The sequence below is a fragment of the Brachyhypopomus gauderio genome, chromosome 1 (genome assembly GCF_052324685.1).
Source record: "Brachyhypopomus gauderio isolate BG-103 chromosome 1, BGAUD_0.2, whole genome shotgun sequence".
NCBI classification, from domain to species: Eukaryota; Metazoa; Chordata; class Actinopteri; order Gymnotiformes; family Hypopomidae; genus Brachyhypopomus; species Brachyhypopomus gauderio.
Genome location: NC_135211.1, coordinates 6,204,193 through 6,225,879, shown reverse-complemented (window position 1 = coordinate 6,225,879; position 21,687 = coordinate 6,204,193). Strand labels below are relative to the sequence as shown.

Here is a 21,687-nt window from a genome sequence, read left to right as displayed (position 1 = left end):
CCGAAATCCTGTTGACTTTGTTGATTAAAATCTGTTTTTTGTTACACATCATCATTTTGGCTCCATTGACAAGAGCATCGACACGATTCCACCAACTTTGTCTGAATTTTTGAGGCATTACAAACTCTGTCTTTTGTTGATTAGGGTCATTGCCTCATTCTGTTTACTCAAATGATGAATGAAACGCGTGTACCACCCATGCCTGTTTTCAGTTTAAGAGCTTCAGCATTGTGTGCATGTGTTTCACGTGTGCGCACCACACGTGTACAAGCGTTTCTTGAACATACGCAAGATCAACCCCGTTTTTGTTTGACATCACACAACGAGCCATTGTCATGCCTTTAGTTTGCGCGTGAGAAATCAAAAGCCCTACGTAACTTAATCCGACTAAACGTCATGATGCTGCATGCAGCTACACCATCTGTCCATATTAACCTGCCAAAATCAAACTACAAGCATTTTCATATCTCCCTACCAGGGGGGTTGGTGATAGTGTGAACTGTGTAGATCCATTGACTCAGATGGAGAAGAAAAAACCCTGGCCTCCCCTTGGGGTAGGAGTGCAAAAAGTACCATCTTGATAAGTTAAAATTGCTCAAGAATATTATTCTATTTCAAGTAGCTGAGGATTTTTTTTTTGTATAAATTTATGTAAACATATCTTTACCTAGTGGCAGTTTTTCAAAAGACAAAAACTATTTCAAATAAGGTTAAACAAAAAGAAATTTGAGCTATTTTGAATGATGAAAATGCCACTTATAAGCCACTATAATTCAAAATCATGTTTGTGTCAATTTCACATTATTTCAATATTATTTACTGAGATGAGCAAACTTCTTGCAAGAGAGCTTGCAGTCTCATGAGGCAGCCAAAGGTGTGTACTGAAAGGTGTGTCAACAGCAACCACCCACAGCTGACACACACCTCATTTACATAACACTGGAGGTAAGAAGGGCTTATCACACCTGCCAAGAGAGCAAAAGAAATATGTCATTTGATATGTTGGGAGTCTGTCAAAAGCAGGGGGTTTGGTAGTTCTAGTGTTAACAAAAGGATGTTTAGGACAACAATGAAACGAAGAGACCGTTTTTTAAAAGCACAAATTAAACGTAATTCTTTCGCTTGGGTAATCTCCGAACAACGCTCGTTGCGGGACGGGCAAAGGCGTCCTTCACGCTGTTCTCCCGGGATGTATCCCGGGCTGTGGACCATGGTGACCACACTCTCCCTTGTGCAGGATCGCAGGACTCTGGTCAGCACGAGCCCGGGTTGCACATGTCCGACGGTGGGGTGACTGCATGGTGCTCCCGTTCCATTTCAAATTCTGCATTCAGTCCCCAGTACTTCAGACAGGATGTTTTTTCCACACATTTAGTAATTCCTTCCACTTCCAGACCTTCATCCAGACCAACGTCATTCCATCTGCATCTTTCTTTAAGGGTCTTCGACGCCTTTTCATTAGGTTGTCATCTTGCTCACAATCACTCGCCAGCCGTGCTGTAACGTCATCCTCCATGTTGGATACGAAGCCCTCCGCTTCCTCTGGTCCCTCCGTAACAGCACAGGGCACGTGTTGTTGTTTTAGGGTTTTTTTATTTTTAGCTTGGTCGTGGTTTCCTTTATTGTTGACAGATCATCGAGCGCCCCGCCCCACGTGGAGTTCATCTGGCTGACCTTAGCAGGGAAACCGTCCCTGTTTGAATCGTGACCTGTCTCGACGGGGAGGTCGACATTGTTGCCTGAAATCACTGAGCTGCTGAAAAAAAATAGGCCTACCATTCTTAGGTTTGAACTTTCACCCAGAATACAAAGTTAATGCAGAAATATGGCGAGATCTGAACGTTTCGATGTACTGGTGGGTGTTTGGAGCCCCGCTCGTACACCGCCGATTTTTTCGCTTTTCGCCGATGTTTTGTTTGTTTTTGAACTCGACAGAAACCGAGTGGGGAACCAAAGCTGAACCGGTGTAGAATGATCCAGGAAGCAGATGGTCTGACCCCGTAAGCGCTGGATGGGTGTTGAGTTATCCTTTACAGAGCAGAGAAAAAGAGAGAAACGGAGGAGGGGAGCGCGGCAGACTGAGAACCAGAAGATCAATGTCGGGAAAAGCGGGGCAGGAGCCATTGAGCGAGACCCGGCCGTCCAGAGGGGGAGGGGCGTGTTATAGGTCACGGCTCAGCTGGCAACACCGGAGCTGCCCTGGCTATGGGGACAACCCCTGCGGCGCGTCTCCGGTGTCTCGAAGAACCTCTGAGGAAGGCCAGCGATCCGTCCTGCTCTTTACAAACACCTGAACTCGATCCCCTGGCCCAGAAAAATGCCCTGGGTGGAGTCTGTTCCTACAAGAGTTTCGGGGTCGACCTGTCTGGCCCAACAGGAACAGTCTGATTTCTTTTGTCGGGTTTTGGTGGTTTTTAGATGATTCCATAGTCGGGTCAGTTCAGCTTTACTGTCAAACAAAAAGCTCCCTCACTAACTTGTTTGAGCACATTTAGACAAATGAATAAAGTGTGAACAGACGAACATTTAATTGCAGACCAACAGTGACGAACGGTGAACCTTGCGCTACACATTACGCACACTCAAGATGATGCAGTGTGAAGCTCTTCTGAGGTACCGAGGCTAATACACGACCCCCGCGCGCGTGTGTGTGTGTGTGTGTGTGTGTGTGTGTGTGTGTGTGTGTGTGTGTGTGTGTGTGTGTGTGTGTGTGTGTGTGTGTGTGTGTGTGTGTGTGTGTGTGTGTGTGTGTGTGTGTGTGTGTGTGTGTGTGTGTGTGTGTGTGTGTGTGTGTGTGTGTGTGAGAAGATTTACAGCTCTGGGATAGAAACTGGCCCTAGGAGTCTTGTGCATGACTGCCGGTGTCTCTGGTGGCTCTCAGCTGATGGTAGAAGGGAGACGCAGTGTATGATGGGATGTGCAGACCTCCAGGGACGCGTACAGCTGTGCTATCTCGCCTCTGATTGTGGGTTCCTGAGGGCGCACATCACTCGTCTCTTGAGAAACTCGCCTCAGGAAGCAGGGTGTCGACGCATCATGTGGTTTGCGGCACAAGAGCATCAGTCAAACGGCAGTAAACATCAAAGCTTTCAATTACCCAGAGTGCTTTGCCCGTGCCTCTGTTTTGAGCAAAGTGTGGAGTCCTCCTCTTCCGCAGGATGATTGTATGATCCCTGAAGAGTCTGATGTTGAAAGGGCACGCTGACATGTGGAAATACATGAACCCCAACAGACATGCTCAAATGCTTCTCACCTATCTCATGCCTGTCTCTGTGTCTGCTCATTTGTCCCTTTGTGTGTGTCTCTCTCTCTCTCTCTCTCTCTCTCTCTCTTTCTCATTCTCTTTCTCTCTGACTTTTTGCTCCATCTCTTCCTCTCCCTCTTTCCTCTTTCTTCCCCTCCCTCCATCCTTCTTAATATGTAGCTGGTGGATTTATGTTCATGATTCCAGCAACCTGTGACAGAGTTATAGATCATGTCCCCTTCTGGCTGTCTCCTGCTGGATGTAGACTTAGAGATGGAGGTGGTAGGGACGTAGGTTCGTGGGACCCGCCTTGCAACATTTAATCTTTTTTTCAGTTTTATTTATTATATTTTCTGGGTTGCAAAAGCAATCAGACTCCGTTACAGTGAATTCAGACATCCCATGGACATAATTGCAGAGATTTGCCCTTTTTTCTGTTAATTCTGCCAAATTAAATTAGTTTTTAAGAACCACAGGCAACGTGTGAGTGCTGCTCCATTAATACCCAGCAGGCCTCGTGCATGTTGACTTCAGCAGGCATGAACACACAGCACACCTAGCTGTAAAACACACTCAGCGAACCCTGCTGCAAAACAGAACAACCATATTGGCACCATATTGGCAGTTAAACACAGTTAACTTTGTGGTTTTTGCAATGCATTTAATGTGCATATCACAATGATGAAAATACAATTCATCAATCAGAAATTATTTGTGGAGAGACGAACCCAAAATCACGATCGGGCGTAGCGCTCTCCCATAATCATTCTGGAGTAGCTTATCAGTGAAGGGGGGGGTCTGGTCCTGGGAAGCACAAAGATCAACTTGTCAGGCAGATTTAGTGACTTTGGCAGTGGGCCATTCAGCCTTACAAGTCTTTTCTTCTTTTGATCTCTCCATGAGGGGGAGAAAGATATGTCTATCTACCTGTATGTCTGTCTGTGTCTTTCTCTCTGAGGTCTCTCTCTCTCTCTCTCTCTCTCTCTCTCTCTCTCTCTCTCTCTCTCTCTCTCTCTCTCTCTCTCTCACCACATCTCTTGTTCTGTGTCACTCTGGCACATTTAGTCACTGCCGGGCTGAACTGCTGTCATGTAAGCACTGCTGACAAACACACACACACACACACACACACACACACACACACACACACACACACACACACACCCCAGTTGTGGTATGAGGTGTTGTCCGTAGCCGCACGTCCCCTCGGCGGTGAGGCGTCGTGTCTTCTCCTGCGTGGTTCGGCTGGTTACATCACGCCTGCACTCGTTGACCATCTGAATCGCGTTTATCCAAGCGACCCTTTTGGTTTGGTGGGTGTGTTGGCCTCCGTCCCAGCGTGCCTGTCCTAAACCAGTCCCCCTTAATGGGCTGTGTTGACATCCTGCTCAGTCCTAATTGACGGGTCTGTCAGCCTGAGCTGAAGGACGAGTGGCGGATTGATTAATCAGCCTGCAGCTCACGAGCCCACAAGTCAGTGTAATATCGGCGCTCGAGAAGAAAAAGTGTGTGTGTGTGTGTGTGTGTGTGTGTGGCTCCTCCAGCCTGTGTGTGTGGGTCTGCCTGAGGCTCCTCGGCCTACGTTTTACGCCTTGGCTGTCGGCACAGGGCCGTATCTGACCCGCCTGTTCACTGGTCCCTGCAGACCTCAAGAAGACCCTGGCCGTCCTCCTGGACAACATCATGGTGCGTCTGGCCAAGCTGGAGTCCAAGGTGGACACCATGATCTACAACAGCTCCTCGGCCAACCTCACCAACGGCACAGCCGCCCCCGCACCCAGCGCGGCCAACGCCGAGAAGGTTAACGTGGCAGGTACGCCCACACACGCCTCCTTACCACACACGCCCGCCCAAACACCCTCTCTCCTCTTCTGCTACACGCCCAGTGTGTGTGTGTGTGTGTGGCCTGTAGTTCCTGGGAGCTGTGTGTGTGTGTGCGCGCGCCCTGCTGCTGCATAATGTGCAAGATGGTGTGAGCAGAAAGCTACACTGCACGCAAGGCTTTGTAAGTGTGAGTGTGTGGGAAGGAGGCTTGCTATGTGTGCAGGGAAGTGGTGTAGCGTCAGTACTGATAATCGCTCCAAATCTGGTCCATGTGTAGAAAAAGTTATGAAACCGTTTGCTCCTTCAAATGGCCTCTGACATTTATTAGGCTGTTGGCTACTGAAGACCTGGCCAGAGAGTGAAAATAACAACAACTGTACTGCCGCTAAGCTGAGGTGTGTGTGTGCTGTTCTGGGTTGATCCATTAAGCGCTGTTCCGCTTTTCCACCAGTATATAAGCATTCCTCTTGTTTTAGGCTTATGATGTGGTAAACCTGCCCCAATGCTCAAACATGCCTGGTGCACCCCGCCACAGTTTTACCGCTCCCTTAATGTTTGCAAATGATTAAACCTTCTGGCATTTGCTGTGCAATGTTTGGCTAACCATACTGCCGCTCATACTTCATACCAGAGCCGGAGTGGCTAATCGGGAGATTCGGGAGGATTCCTGATGGGCCGGCTCATGTCAGTCTCTAGTTTGGGCCGATTGGGAGGGGAAAATAATTTTGGGCCGGATTTGGGCATGAAACTCCCGGGCTGAAAGTGTCCCACTCCGGCCCTGCTTCATACTCTGGTTTTGGCACGTACGCTAGCCTAGGAACACGGCTGGGCCGAACACCTCACGGAACACGGCTGTGCTCGCTGGACCCGTCCCAGTCTGCGCGCTGCCCTGAAGTGGGAGTCGAGGATTCATTATAAACCTGGTCCGTTCTTTCTCAGCCGGACCACACGGGCAACACCGTGGGGATCGTGTGTGTTGATTTCTCCGGGTGCCTTTAACCCAACCTGCCCCTTATCTGTTGCGGGAGATGGTCCAGAACGTGCAGGCAGATGCCTCCACAAACCCCTGGATTGTCGACTACCTGAAGGACGGACCAGGAGAACTCAGGAGAGCCCGAGTTTGTGGTTAGCAGTACAGGAGCACCATGAGGCTCGGTCCCCTCAGTTTTCTTCTTCACCATGTTTACCAGTACAACTCTTAAATCCTGCTGTCTGCAGAAATCTTTGCAGACTGTGTTTACGGGGAGTGTGAGTTTTAGACAGGAGATATGAGCGTAGAGAACCGGTGGACTGTTTTGTGCGGGAAACGCCATCTCCTTGAAAATCCAACCAAGGTGAACGAGATGGTGGATTTTTAGGAGAACCGGTTCTGCGCTGGAACACCGTTTCAATCGTAGGAGAAGTCGGCGTGGGCGAGTGCTACAGATACTTGACGATGACGGTCTGGACTGGAGACGCAGCTTCAAGCAGACAACAGAGCAGACTGCACTTCTGGAGGAAGCTAGGGGCCTTCAGTGTGAGCAACAACGTGTGCATCTTCCATTGCTCTGTTGTGAGAAGTGCAGTTTTCTTTGCAGCCATCTGTTGGCATACGTGATTTCAGAGATCGGACAAACTGGTAAAGAAGGCCGTCTCTGTGCAAACCCTTCTCTCCACAACCATCTCTAGTGGCCCCTGAGTAGTTCCAAGCACAATCGGATCACCATAATGGATGCCACCACCGTGGAGTCGGTTCAGACAGAAGCTTCCTCATCGCTGCTATAATAAGGATCGCTACACAAGGAAGTCACACGGCACCTCAATTAACACACTGCATATTGTACTTTGCACTATATTTGTGTGTATGCACACATCGTTTCAGTATAGTTGTGTACTGCTGTTGCAGCACAGAAACAACAAATGTCTCTCCGTCTAATGTTTTGCAATCAGATTATCCTGCGTTCAACCCAATAAGCATTTTACATTCTCACAGTGGAAGGACTTTTCATTTTTGTGGGGTTTTTAATCCCAAGACACCTTTGGCTTGCGAGAATGGTGACCCGGCCTAAACGTTGTTCTGTTTTGGGAAGTCATCGCTTCTCTACCGTGACGGGCCTGGTACTAAACGCCTCGTGATGCATTTCTATTCCCGGCCGATATAAAGATGCAGTGCGGCACAGAACCTGACGGCCCGGCTCTACCTGACCCTTCGCTAATGGACGATCGCATCCTCCCTCCCTCGCACCCGCCACAGTTCTGAGGTCACCGGCCTTTTAAAAGTGTACTTTTTTTAAAAGGGAGTGAAAATCCAATACACAAGCATTTCAAAATCCATAACCATATCAACTTATCTTTGCCATGGTGGGATGTTTGAACACGTTGAGAGGTCTTCCCACGTTACATAGTTTCGTGTGTGTGTGTGTGTGTGTGTGAGCTCTTGAGTGGGAGTTGTTTAGAGATACAAACATTTCCAGAATGTTTCCTCATCTCCTTCATCACCTTTACATTTATGACATCAGTCAAACACACTTATCCAGAGCGACACATTTATCAGCACGACACTGCGTGTCTATGAGAACTGAAACCATTAATAAAGCGTAGGGAAGTGGTGTAACCCTTTCACAGAACAGGAAACACCCTTATCTCTTGTCTACCTGTTCTTATCTATACTTACATGCCTCACATAGATATGAACATGAGTTAGTCCTGTGCAGCAATACCTGATCAGTATTTACCCTCTCTCTCTCTCTCTCTCTCTCTCTCTCTCTCTCTCTCTCTCTCTCTCTCTCTCTCTCTCTCTCTCTCTCTCTCTCTCTCTCCTCACCCCCAGTGTAATTCTCAGAAGCTATATAGGGACTTGTACTTAGACCACTTCCCATCGGCATAGCGCTGACATACACACACGTTCACTCGTGCACGCACATGCATACTTGTTTCTTTCTTTTTTCCTCTTTCTTGACATCTCCCCCCACCCCCTCCGTTTTCCTCTCTCTCTCTCTCTCCGTCTGTGGGGGCAGGTCGGTGTGTCATGGCGTTCCTGGTTCAAGGTGCCCCCTTCCTGGGGTTTGTGGGGTGTGTGTTGCAGGGTGTAATTACCCTGAAGTGGTGGCCAGAGGAATCAGCCACTACTGTGATACAGAGCCTTTCATGTTTCTTATAGAGGAATGAAGGAATGCTGTAATGTGTGTGTGTGTGTGTGTGTGTGTGTGTGTGTGTGTGTGTGTGTGTGTGTGTGTGTGTGTGTGTGTGTGTGTACTGTGCCTTCCACAGTACTGCCAGCCCCTCCAGCAGTCCATGATAAATATTTGTTTCAATTGAATCATGTCCATTCAGATGCTACATTCTATCACATTGCATCTCTAGAGGTTCGACTGGTTTGTGTGAACTCGAGCACTGCCCACCCCGTTTGCTGCCCCTCAACTTGTAGCCCCGACTATCCGTCTTTGCTCTTATTGTAGTCTCGGGAAGGTTTTTTATACAACGTGCTGTTTTTAACCACTACCAGGAGAAGGTTTGTGGAGTCCTCATTGCTCCAGGGGGAGGTGATGTAGCAGGTGACCTCTGAACTCTTTCTTCGCCGTGGAGGGGGGGGGGGGGGGGGGGGGGGCAGCGAGAGCCATAAAGATGTGGTAAACCGCTATATGGTATAATGGCTGCAGTGTTTCATGGCATGTGCTTGTTTTATTTCCCACAGTTCTCCCCTGCATTGTGTTTGGAAACGGCCACATCTCACAATACAGATGTGTTCAGTACCGGTCGGTACCAGGCACCATAGGTGTTCTTGGAGATGTTCCACCAACAGGCTGGAAGCAGTAGTGACCTGCAGTAGTACTGGTTGACGTTCGCATGTTCCCTCTGACCCTTGTGGAACCAGGTCGGCACCGGTGCCTAACGCAGACGTTACTTTGATATCGCCGTTACTTGACGAGCCTCAACGTTCGTCTGTGGTATTAATATTATTTTTGTACTAGAGTTTTGAAGGGAGCGGCAGCAGGTGACTCATGTAGTGTCCCCTGGGTAACGTAGTTTATCTAGAGTCATCGTAAATCACCCCGAACTTATTATGGAAAGTGGCGTATCCGAACATCGTATCCTCTTTAAACTGACTCACAACTGTAACGGGTGTAAACTTGCCCATCGACTGTTAATAGCACACTCATTAGTTTAAACACCTTTACCTTTTTAATGGCGTAATGAGGTATTAAGCAATGATGATTAGAACCACTCTAATGAGGTAAAAGCACGTTTGATTCATACAGAGCAGTAGTGTTTTATTCTTCTTCCCTTTGACTACATGGTTGGGAAGCGAGAGCGTAGACGACGGGCCATGGTCGTCCACACACGGGCCTCCGGTCCACATCGCTGCTCTCTCCGCGTGAACATGGCCACCCGTGCGCTGTCTGGGTTGAGACCGCTCCATCGAGGGAGGTTTGGCAGCGTGACTGGTTTAGGAACCGCTTCGACACCTGGACTCCTGCCAGAAGATAGTACTCCAGTCTTGCGTCTGATTTCACCTTTTTGCGAGCACCGTTGGCCTGGAAAATGTGCCTGCCATCAGAAGGGCCAGCCATTGTCACGCATGTCGATCGGGTCAAAATGAAAAAGATCCCAGACCCGAGTTCGCCATCTTGCAGCCCAGACGCGTATGGACCCATGGTGTGGGGGAAACAGCACGACTTCATGGCCATCTTGATGACATATTTTAAACCTACTTCTGAAATTCCCCACAATCCTTTTCCTCTGCAGAGAACTGGATGGCCTAGTCAGGGTATGTACTATGTATGTATTATTTTAACACCCTAAACTTTTAAAATGTAATTTTCAACCTTTTTAAATCATGTATATTGATAGTTCGGCAAACTTGAAATACAAAGTGAATACAAAGTTTATTATTATATACAGATATAAATCAACTACATTTAGTTAATATTTAACATGCAATATTGAGGTCATTGTAGTCTGACTAAGGGCATATAGAGATTCTAAATATGAATATTGTGAAATACATGTTTATTATGGCTTCACAGCATGGGTATGGTATGAATTTAGGTGAAAAGCCTTCTTAATCTTGTTTGAGCTTCACATCTCCAGGTGTGTCAGGTGTGTATTCTGGGTCTGCTAGGTATGGTGTGAATGAGCACCTGTCATGCTTGTGTTCTGCAGGTGATGGAGACACGAACCAGTTTAAAGCTGTCCTCACCTGAGGCCTGAACAGCAAGCTTCACGCGCTTTCAGCCCCACACACCCAACCACACGTCAGCGCAGAAGGAACTCGGGAGGGTTTTAGGAAGCTGCTTCTCTTCTCCAGGTGGAAGCAGGAGCCCGAAACACGGAGGAGGACTCTGCTGTGCTCCTGGACGAAGATCCGAGGATGGAGAGAGCGAGGAATGGATGAACCAACGGAACAAAATGAACATCCCACAGAGGAGCACATGACCTCAACAGAGAAATAAAGAATACTGCTGACCTGCCACCAAGAGCCTCTGTGATTTGTTTGCTGACTGCTTTTAAAAAAATTCAGTATCTGTTTAGAAACATTGAATATTTGTTTTTGTTGTTTTTTACCTTGTGTGGATTTGTTGTGAGGAGAAAATTACTTTCTTAAGGTCTTAAAAAGCACCAAATTGGATTTTTTTAAAGCATACAGCAATCCTGGCCGGCTGTCTGGCATAGTCATGTTCGGAGTACACACACACACACACACACACACACACACACACACACACCACACCCTTCTCACCGAATTGCCCTAGCCGTTTGTATTAGTCTGGCCATGACCTGCACCTAATGTTTCATTACTGATGGTGTGTCTTCTGCCTGGTGCCCATTGGGAGTGAATCAGGCTCTTATCGTGATGGTGGCCACAGCCTTGCTGGGTTCCTCCGTCCCCTGGGCCCGTGGTTCTGGTGCAGCTGGGAGATGACCTACATGTCTGAACATTACCTGCTGGGCCTTTCTGCTTTGTATGATAACCTAATGATCGTTTAACCTCGAGGCAGCCGTGGGCCAAACATAGACCGCATAGAGTAACAGGGTTGCATGCTGTCTCTCTCTATCTCTGTCTCTATCTCTCTCTTTATCTGTCTTTCTCTTTATCTGTCTCTTGCTCCTTCCTTTTTTGCCATCTCCCTTTTCTTCTATACAACTAATTGTTTCCCTGTTTCTCTTTCTCCCCTGTGCTTTGCACTGAGATGTTTATAATGAATTGGTTCTTTCAGGTGTGTGTGTGTGTGTGTGTGTGTGTTCCAGATATCTGATTGTGCCTCAAGGAATTGTCAGAGTAGTAAATCTAAAACACGCACAAATACACTTGTGTCCTGACACGTGTAGACCACTCCTGTCTCCCAGAACATCTCAGATGAGCTTCACACCTTCATTTATGCTTTCGTGTGTGTGTGTGTGTGTGTGTGTGTGTGTGTGTGCACTCACATTTGTGTAAAAATAATTAATTTATTGATAACTGCAGGGTCTTGGTTCCCCTGAGTGTTTATACTCAGGTGAGTTCATTAACACCCCCATTTCCCCACCTGAGGAACTATTTCAAGCTTAATTAGTGTGGTTCTGTACAGTCTGGGGCAAAATATAATAACCATAACTATTATTGTTGTTGTTAGAATAATAATAGTAGTAATATGTTGTATGTTATTTATCTCAATTTACATTACACTAAAATCATTACATTTGGGGCTAAAAACAACCCAAACATTGCATGTACTGCCTTAATACATTTAATTGCATGTACCGGTTTAATTAAGCAATGTGTATTTCACAGTAATATAATATTTATAATCTCTAAATGCCCAAAGTCACATTTCTTATCCATGCTTTAATGTTCATTCTAGATAGCTCTAGTCTGTTCTAGGTAACAGAGCGGTGTAAACCTGACTGGACTGCACTCTCTTATTTTGATGGCGTGCTGTAGCTTTTTGTCCATTGGACTAGAACTTTCTAGAAGAGGCAGAATATCTGTGTTTGGTGCTATTGGAACGGTCCTGAAACTGAGGAGTCTACCGGTATCACACATCTGTTTAGATCTGTTCAGATTTAATACATGGACAAAGTCAAGCTGTCAGAAATGAAGGCAGTTTGTTTTCTTCCTTCTTCCTAACCCTTTGTGACACAGAGCTGCTGGAAGCATGGAGTGTGTGTGTGTGTGTGTGTGTGTGTGTGTGTGTGTGTGTGTGTGTGTGTGTGTGTGTGTGTGTGTGTGTGTGTGTGTGTGTGTGTGTGTGTGTGTGTGGTGTTCATTAGTTTTCCAAGAACTTGGACAAAAGCTTATGTGGTGGTGGTGATGACTTCCTCCTCTATAGGAAACATCTGTGTCATAGATTCTGCACATCACACATTATTATTTAATTGGCTCCCAAGTGCTCTAATCAGGGCTCTGTTTCTAGTCCCTGTGATCCACATCAGATTCGTTACGTCTGTCCTCAGACACGTCGCCCAGTCTGTCTCTTAAAAGCCACGCCGCTTCAGTTTAGTGTCCACTGGACTGCTGTGAACTGGTCAGGGACGGTAGGAAGGCTCAGGCAGGCCTCTGATTGGATAGTGGGAGAATCGGGCAGGCCTCTGATTGGATAGTGGGAGAATCGGGCAGGCCTCTGATTGGATAGTGGGAGAATCGGGCAGGCCTCTGATTGGATAGTGGGAGAATCGGGCAGGCCTCTGATTGGATAGTGGGAGAATCGGGCAGGCCTCTGATTCTTCCCAACTTCCTCCTTTGTTATTATGATGTAGCTGTAATCCTTCTGCCTGACTTTGGTTCTTACCGGTCTGTTGCCCCTGGAAACGCATGTGAACGGACCGTGTGTGTCCGTGTGATCTCCCAATCTCTGCTGTCTGTGGCGGTGTAGACAAACCTGCCAGACTGAGGAATACACACTTAGGACCCTGTACTGAACTGCTGAGAGTGTGTGTGTGTGTGTGTGGTTTCATAAACATTACACGACAGCTGCTGGATCTGCAGTTCTCAAACACTCTGCATCCTGTTATTAGTGTCCACTTCCTGTTTTTCCTCCTTTTAAAGCCATGGGTCCCTGCGGGATCATTGAGCATGCTCAGTACGGCCCCCGTGTGATTCAGGAAGTGCCTGAGCACAAAGGTGGTTCAGCGCTGTCTGGCCGATGAGACCTTGCTGGGGAGGTTATCGTACCGTATTATCTGCTCCTCACCTTGACCTTAGCTGTGTATAGCCTGCTATAACTTTCTTTCCACCTGACCTTTCACCTTTAACCCCTGCTTGCTCTTCCAGCTGCTCTGTTCTGGCCCCAGGGAGCTGCGCCTCGGTTTGAAAGGGGCGTGGAGTTTTAGAAAACACTTGGAACACTGAACCACTGAGATTTTATACATGAAATCCCGGCACAGATGAAAAGGGGGGTTTCACTTGGTGGTTGTGGTGAAGGCAGACGGCTGTGCTCACCTTGTTGTTCTGTTGACCTCCGCAGACCTGCTGAACGGAGCACAGGAGAAGTGTGAGCTGCCTGTGCTTGATGGCTTCCCACACTGTGAGAGCAAAATGAAGGTTAGTCTCTCTCACACACACACACACACAACGCTTATTTCACCGCTTAACTATCATCACAACTCTTGTTATTCTCACAGAGCCGTACACACGCCCACAGAGAGATTGCTGTAGTACACACCCAGAAATTAATGACGAAAAGCACACACACACACCCTACTGACAATCATCTCTCAAAACCACTACAATCACTCACGCCCCACTGGTGCAGTCTGGAATGTTCAGAGGCAGGAGAGAAAAGGAGCCGTGCGGAGACGCGGGGAGCAGTGCGGAGGCGCGGGGAGAGGACTGGGCTGTGGTTTAAGCCCTGCCACAGCTGCAGGCAGGGGCCTCAGTCCTCACAGCCCCCCTGGGTTGGTCTCCCAGCCCGTGTGCTCATTCATAAGGCAGGCGCTCTTTAATTACAGAGCCCTCTCTCTCCCCCCCCGGGCTCTCCAGAGACCAGCTGACATTGCACACACGTGACCCTCCTCCACATTGGTCTGCTGAAGAGAAGCAGGCATTTTATTGTCGCCGTACTCGAGTAGCATTGGCATCGCTCAGCTCCTCCTCTCTGGAGCGTTCTCCAAAGCCCTGGGGGTGGGGGTGGGGCGGCGGGAGTGGGCGGTTCCCCTTTCCCTCATAGTAACAGCAGCGCACACATAGACGTGTGCTCGGGACACACCGAAGTCTTATCTTTGGCCGTCAGACTTGGGCGAGGGACGAAACCTCAATAGGTTGCAGTTACGGCGGTAAGCTGGGAACCGGTGACTCTTACATCAGGGCTGGTAAATGGGCAACGCAGCGTGGTTGTTCTGGGTTAACTGTCCCCTACGTACATGTGCACCCGTTCCGTCCCTCCTGTTTGTGGTCGGGACAGGCAGCCTGTTAACGTTTCAGCCATGTGTGGGGATCGTTCCCTCTTCTGAGGCAGTCGACCATCTGACGGGTTTTCAGGCTGTTGATGTTGCACAGACAACGGCGAGAAAAGTTCCTAGTACATGTAATGCGATTTGGCAACTGTAGGTCATATTTATTCTGATTGCTTAATCAACCATCTGGTTGTACAGCCAATCGCAGAAGATTTTCAATCGAGGTCAGCCAATCGCAGGGCTTTCTTGGGGCCAGGTCAGCCAAACGGTGACTGAGTGCACTAAAAGACTGCCAGCTTTTACTAAGCTGTATAATAAAGTGATTTTCAAAGGGTCGTGTCCTGCACTTACTGGCATGTCTGAGTCTATGAAGAATAAAACCATCCAGAATATTGGAACAATTATATGGACTCACGTTCACTCAGGCCAAGTCTCAACTTTCCAATATGGAAAAGTGTTAACCTTCAGTCATGCATGAGATAATATAACAGACCCAGGATCAGTTTCCAACCATGGAATTATTAAAGCATCCATACATGTCGTCATATAGCAGACCCAGGATCAGTTACTATACCAATACTGTATTAATAAGGCATCCATGCAGGATCACTTACTGGACCAAGCGTGTATTAATATGGCATTAATGCATGATCTCATGTAAGACCCAGGATCAGTTACTATACCAACCCTGTATTAATAAGGAATTTGTCCATATCATATGACAGATCGAAGATGACTCACTGTACCAACCGTGTATTAATAAAGCATTTATGCATGAGCTCATACGAGACCCAGAATCAGTTACTATACCAACTCTGTATTAATAAGGTATTCATGCATAATATTGTATAACAGGCCCAGGATCGGTTACTATACCAAAACCATATTGATAATAGTTTTCACACACAATTCATATTGCAGTTAGCGAGATTCACTACTGCGCCGATCTCATACTGAAATATACCAGAAACTGAATTCCATTACCCTGTGGCCAATATTCATTACCCTGTGGTGACATTTATGACTTCCACAATCATTCCACAAAAAATTATTTTAAAATATAAAGACTTTCAGCCATTTTTAAGCCCAGATAGTAATGAAATTTCCTTTTGAGCAGAGTCTGGAAGAACTGATCAGTCTTTATGTTCAGTATTCAGACACTAACTCCGCAGTCCTCTCTGGGCTCGAGAGAGAGAGAGGCCGGTTTGGACTGGGCGAGGTCTTCCTCCCTGAGGTCTTCCTCACTGGGGTCTTCCTCGTTGTCTCTCGTTCGCCGGTCCTGTGCTGACCTCCTCGTCTCCGTCAGGACCCCGTGATCACGACATGATCATGACACAGATCTGCAGGCTGTGACGGAAGTTACTGGGAACACTCTCCCCATATTCTGAGACTGCATCATACTCATAATAATAATAATAATAATCTTAATACATTTTATTCATGAGCACCTTTCCCAACACTCAAGGACACTTTACAAGAATTAAATAAAGCAATTATGCAAAGAACACAAACTGCACTAAAGGACACACAATATACAATAGAGTAAATCACAGAACAGGTGAGTTTTGAACAGGTGAGTTTTGAACAGGTGAGTTTTGAGTGTAGATTTAAAGGAAGGAAGAGAGTCTTACGGATGTCTGGTGGGGGGGGGGGGGGGTTCCAGACGCTGGAGCCTAGCTCCTCCCCTTAACTCTTCATCTCCTGCCTCACGCATCCCTCCTCTCCTCCTCTTCCTCAGTGGATGAAGGACATGTGGCGCTCGGACGGCTGCTACGGCAACTATGGAGTGGACGGGACCACCTGCTCCTTCTTCATCTACCTGAGTGAGGTGAGAGGATCACACTCACATACACACACACACACACACACCACTGGCTCCTTCTTCATCTACCTGAGTGAGGTGAGAGGATCACACTCACATACACACACACACACACACACACACACCACTGGCTCCTTCTTCATCTACCTGAGTGAGGTGAGAGGATCACACACACACACACACACACACACCACTGGCTCCTTCTTCATCTACCTGAGTGAGGTGAGAGGATCACACACACACACACACACACACACCACTGGCTCCTTCTTCATCTACCTGAGTGAGGTGAGAGGATCACACACACACACACACACACACACCACTGGCTCCTTCTTCATCTACCTGAGTGAGGTGAGAGGATCACACACACACACACACACACACACACACACCACTGGCTCCTTCTTCATCTACCTGAGTGAGGTGAGAGGATCACACACACACACACACACACCACTGGCTCCTTCTTCATCTACCTGAGTGAGGTGAGAGGATCACACACACACACACACACACCACTGGCTCCTTCTTCATCTACCTGAGTGAGGTGAGAGGATCACACACACACACACACACCACTGGCTCCTTCTTCATCTACCTGAGTGAGGTGAGAGGATCACACACACACACACACACACACACACACACACCACTGGCTCCTTCTTCATCTACCTGAGTGAGGTGAGAGGATCACACACACACACACACACACCACTGGCTCCTTCTTCATCTACCTGAGTGAGGTGAGAGGATCACACACACACACACACACCACTGGCTCCTTCTTCATCTACCTGAGTGAGGTGAGAGGATCACACACACACACACACACACCACTGGCTCCTTCTTCATCTACCTGAGTGAGGTGAGAGGATCACACACACACACCACTGGCTCCTTCTTCATCTACCTGAGTGAGGTGAGAGGATCACACACACACACACACACCACTGGCTCCTTCTTCATCTACCTGAGTGAGGTGAGAGGATCACACACACACACTCACATACACATATATACACACTAGCAGAGCCGGAGTGGCTAATCGGGAGATTCGGGAGGATTCCCGATGGGCCGGCTCATGTCAATCTGTAGTTTGGGCCGATTGGGAGGGAAAAATAATTTTGGGCCGGATTTGGGCATGAAACTCCCGGGCTGAAAAAGTGGCCCACTCCGGCCCTGCACACTAGGAATGTGGAGATTCACCTGTCTGCGATTTGACTGCACCGGTAGATTCAACGTGCATCGGGTTTAATTTGCCTCTAGCCTTTTTGCATCAGCAAATACCGTGATTAAATCGGGTGTTTTGTTTTCCAGTATCTATTCCTTATTCTAACATTTTCAGAGGCAACATATTTTTTATTTTTATTGATTTCGTTTTTTTTTTTTCGAGGCAACATAAATGCACCATCGTGTCCTCAGGTACTGACGCAAACACGCAGACGTACACAACAAAGATGGAGGGAAACGAGAGCATTAGCAAAGACAAAGATATTTAAGGCACCAAAAAAGACACACAAATCAAACGTGTGGCAATATTTCGGGTTTTTTAAGCGAGGTGGTCAACTTGACAAGACGCACACAATCTGCAAACAATGCCGTGGGGCTATCAAATACGTTAGTAGCACAACGAAGCACAGTGTTGCAGATCATAATATACACTGTGTTAATAGAGAGTAAAGTAGAATTGTGCTATTGAGTTAAGAAAACTGATGGGTTAGGCCAATACATCCTCAAACCTCAACTAACTGTATCGAATGATCACTTATCAAACCGAATCCTCATATAATAAGTCATATCGTTACCAATCATTTTTGAATCACATCATCACTTCATCATATCGTGAACAGGAGTGATTTGTATCGCATCGTATCGACAAGGGGTTTCAGAGTATCGCAGTTATATCGCATCGGTGGCAGTGTATCGAGATGTGTATCGAATCTAGCTTAGTGGTGACGATATACATCCCTAATACACACACACACACACACTCTCAGGTCACTTTCAGTCATTGCTATTCAGAGAGCTCACACAATGGTATATATGTACTGTACACGTGTACAAACACAACTCCAGTGTGAAATATTACTTGGTCTTAACATTGTTAAGGGGAGGTGCAGCAGCCTTATACATGCAGGCTGGGATTAAAGTGATTTAGTAAATACAGGCTGGGATTAGAGTGATTTAGTAAATGCAGGCTGGGATTAGCCTGGCCTTATGCATTCATGCCACGCGGCCACACCCACCTCAACCGGCCACTCGGAAGCGTCTCCGGTGCATTCCAGAGCTTTGAACAAGTCATCACGATTGTGAAAGAGCCCGACAGGAGAATCGTTAGCATAGGTCAAACTACAATAACTCCGCACAGGGCTTTGTGGGTGTCTGAGTGGAGGAATGCTTGCAATTTTCTCTCTCTCTCTCTCTCTCTCTCTCTCTCTCTCTCTCTCTCCTCTCTCTCCTCTCTCTCTCTCTCTCTCTCTCTCTCTCTCTCTGAGGATGGAATGCACTGTACTTTTGTTAATGTATTTCTGAGTTTGACCCTGTTGGACTGTGTGTTTTCTCCCTAAGAACTGCACACAGGGTTCCACTAGCAGAGAGCTGACGAGCGTCGCGTTAGTGCCGTGCGACACTCGTGGTCACTATGGCGATTTGGATTCATTTCCTTACCAACCGTTGCTCCTGTTAATGTCCTCTTATACTGTGCTAATTTTTCTGTCGCTCCCTCTCGGTCTTTCTCTCCATCTCTCTCTCTCTCTCTCTCTCTCTCTCTCTCTCTCTCTCTCTCTCTCTCTCTCTCTCTCTCTCTCTCTCTCTCTCTCTCTCTCTCTCTCTCTCTCTCTCTCTCTCTCTCTCTCTGCTGGTCTCACTGGTGACGTGTGTAATTGACTGGAGTAAACTGGCCGTGGGGGGAGGGGGTGTCGTGGGGCAGTTAGTAGGTGATGAATGAGGGTTAGTGAATGCTGTGGTTCAACATTGACTGAAAGCAGTGACCCTGCTGGTCAGATGGATGACGTGTGGAGTAATTAATGGCATTCAGGGAGGGAGAGATTGAGAGGGGGATAGAGAGGAGGGAGAGGTAGATAGTTAGAGAGGGAGAGGTAGAGGGGGGATAGAGGGACGGAGAGGTAGAGAAGAGGTTGATCAGCCTGATATTTACATGCAGGTGGATACCTACCTGCTCATCAGACCTTAGTCACACACACACACACACACACACACATCTGACTGAATGCTGTTTGTCACAGGTGGAGAACTGGTGCCCTCGTCTGCCCTGGAGAACTACAAACCTTAATGATGACTCTGACAAAAAGGGACAGGTAATGTGTGTGTGTGTGTGTTGTGTGTGTGTGTGTGTGTGTGTGTGTGTGTGTGTGTGTGTGTGTGTGTGTGTGTGTGTGTGTGTGTGTGTGTGTACTTAATGAGCACCCCGTAGTCTGACGTGTGTCCTGGACCTGCAGCTACAGATCCGTGCGAGCTTTGACGAGCTGTACCACGTGATGTCCCGGCGGGAGGAGTTCCGCTGGATGATGATGCGGATCAAGCGCATGGAGGAGCCGTGGGTCAACGCCGTGCGCTCGCTCGCCACCAAGCAGGACCTGCGGAACCGCCGCCGCAAAAAGGTACCGCACCCCAGCCCCGCCCCCTCGCCTCAGTGCAGGTCTAGTGTTTTATTCTGAGAGGAAAATCAAAAGCCCGTTGTTTTATGTACCCGACACCTTTTAATCACACACACACACACACACACTCTCTCTACGTCTCTGTGATGGAATAATGCGCTCACACGTGCTGAGTCACACACACACACACACACACACACACACGATCTCCAGGACACCGTCCCCCCTGAGACTGCCTGTGAGACCCTTCTCATTCACATGCAGCCAGTAGCGTTGGCAAGCAACCAAACACACACACACCCACACACACACAAGACAGTCTCACTTTTCTCTCCAGAGTCATGGGACTCCGTTTCATATAACGGAAACCTTTGAGATTCATCTCCAAGTAAACAGGGCGTGAGGGGCGAGCGGGTGACTCTAAAACGCTGAAGGGATCGTTAACTCCATCCTTCTGCGCTTGGACCCCCCACAGCGACCCCAAACCGTGGACGTTCCACAGAAGCGTCCAGAAAGCTTCGTAAGCTCTGTGGTGATGGAGCTAATTGTCACAACATGAGTTTTACAAGCTGACCCCGCCTCTGCGCTCCCCCACACAAAGGACACCTGATATTAATTTAATAGCCCTGACTGTTGGCTCAAAACAATACACACGCCCTGCTGGTGTTGCTACGTCAGCTGTGTGACCTGAGAGACAAGTCCCCTTCTGTCTCCCTCTACCACTTTTGTTCCTTCTCTTCTTTCCTCGCTATGAAGTGTCGTAAGAGTGGTATGAAGTGTCGTAAGAGTGGTATTACGGGTTGTAAGAGTAGTAAGAAGGGTTGCAAGAGCCATCTTTCAACACCGCATGAATGTGCCTGTATTTAGTGCCATGTGTTGCTGCAAAAGAGTATAAAGAATAAGTGTGTGTGTGTGTGTGTGTGTGTGTGTGTGTGTGTGTGTGTGGTGTGTGTGTGTGGTAGATCCTGGTGCACCTGGGCCTGCTGACGAAGGAGTCAGGCTTTAAGATAGCGGAGAACGCCTTTAGTGGCGGCCCACTGGGAGAACTGGTGCAGTGGAGCGACCTCATCACCACCCTGTACCTGCTGGGACACGACATACGCATCTCGGCCTCCATCGCCGAGCTCAAAGAGTGAGCGCGCGCACACACACACACCCTTACGTATCTCAGCCTCAATCGCTGAGCTCAAATAGTAAGCCTACACACACTATTGCTGAGCGATAGAAACAATCTCTCTTTTTATCTCGATAATCTTTCCTGAAAAAACGACGATAATTCAATAAAGTTTCGTATCTTTTTTTCCCCCGTTTAAATGGAGCTGCCAAAGGAAGCCGGGTTACTCAGTGCACCATCACGCTGAGCTGGAGGCTCGCGTTTGAACAGTAGCACGCTAATTTGTTTTACCGTTTGAAAAGATACCATCCGTCAGTCAAGTAAACAAAGTGTAAAGTTACGCTCAGGTGTTGTTAGCCAACCGCCAAGCAGAGGCACTAGCCAGCCATCGAGCAGTGGCGTTACAGTCAATAATGGCGACCTTTACCCTGTACGGGAAAAAAAGCCCTGTCTCAGGACACATGACAATTATTTTATGGTAGGAAAATGGTTAGAAGTCAGGTTTTCATTATTTGGGTGTGGTAAAATGTGCATTTTGCATACCGTATGTTTACAGTATGATAGTGTTGCAACATTTTATATCGTGATAATAATTGATATCAATCAGCATAGCATTCATCATGATAACATTTTTGGTCATATCGCCCAGCTCTAACAAACACCCACACATCCCTTATTACTGCTGTCTTCCTGTTGGGTCATGTTGTGTATC

The 21,687-nt window shown here is 47.7% G+C and overlaps 1 protein-coding gene across 1 annotated transcript in view; it reads left to right on the top strand.

The window, feature by feature from the left end:
* mgat5 (alpha-1,6-mannosylglycoprotein 6-beta-N-acetylglucosaminyltransferase) overlaps positions 1 to 21,687 on the top strand; it is a 57,837-nt gene that overhangs the window by 18,203 nt on the left and 17,947 nt on the right. The window contains exons 3-8 of the mRNA XM_077023218.1: positions 4,890 to 5,057; positions 13,492 to 13,568; positions 16,158 to 16,247; positions 19,490 to 19,561; positions 19,703 to 19,864; positions 20,824 to 20,993. Coding sequence (XP_076879333.1) covers positions 4,890 to 5,057; positions 13,492 to 13,568; positions 16,158 to 16,247; positions 19,490 to 19,561; positions 19,703 to 19,864; positions 20,824 to 20,993 — 739 coding nt within the window. The remainder of the gene's footprint in view (positions 1 to 4,889; positions 5,058 to 13,491; positions 13,569 to 16,157; positions 16,248 to 19,489; positions 19,562 to 19,702; positions 19,865 to 20,823; positions 20,994 to 21,687) is intronic.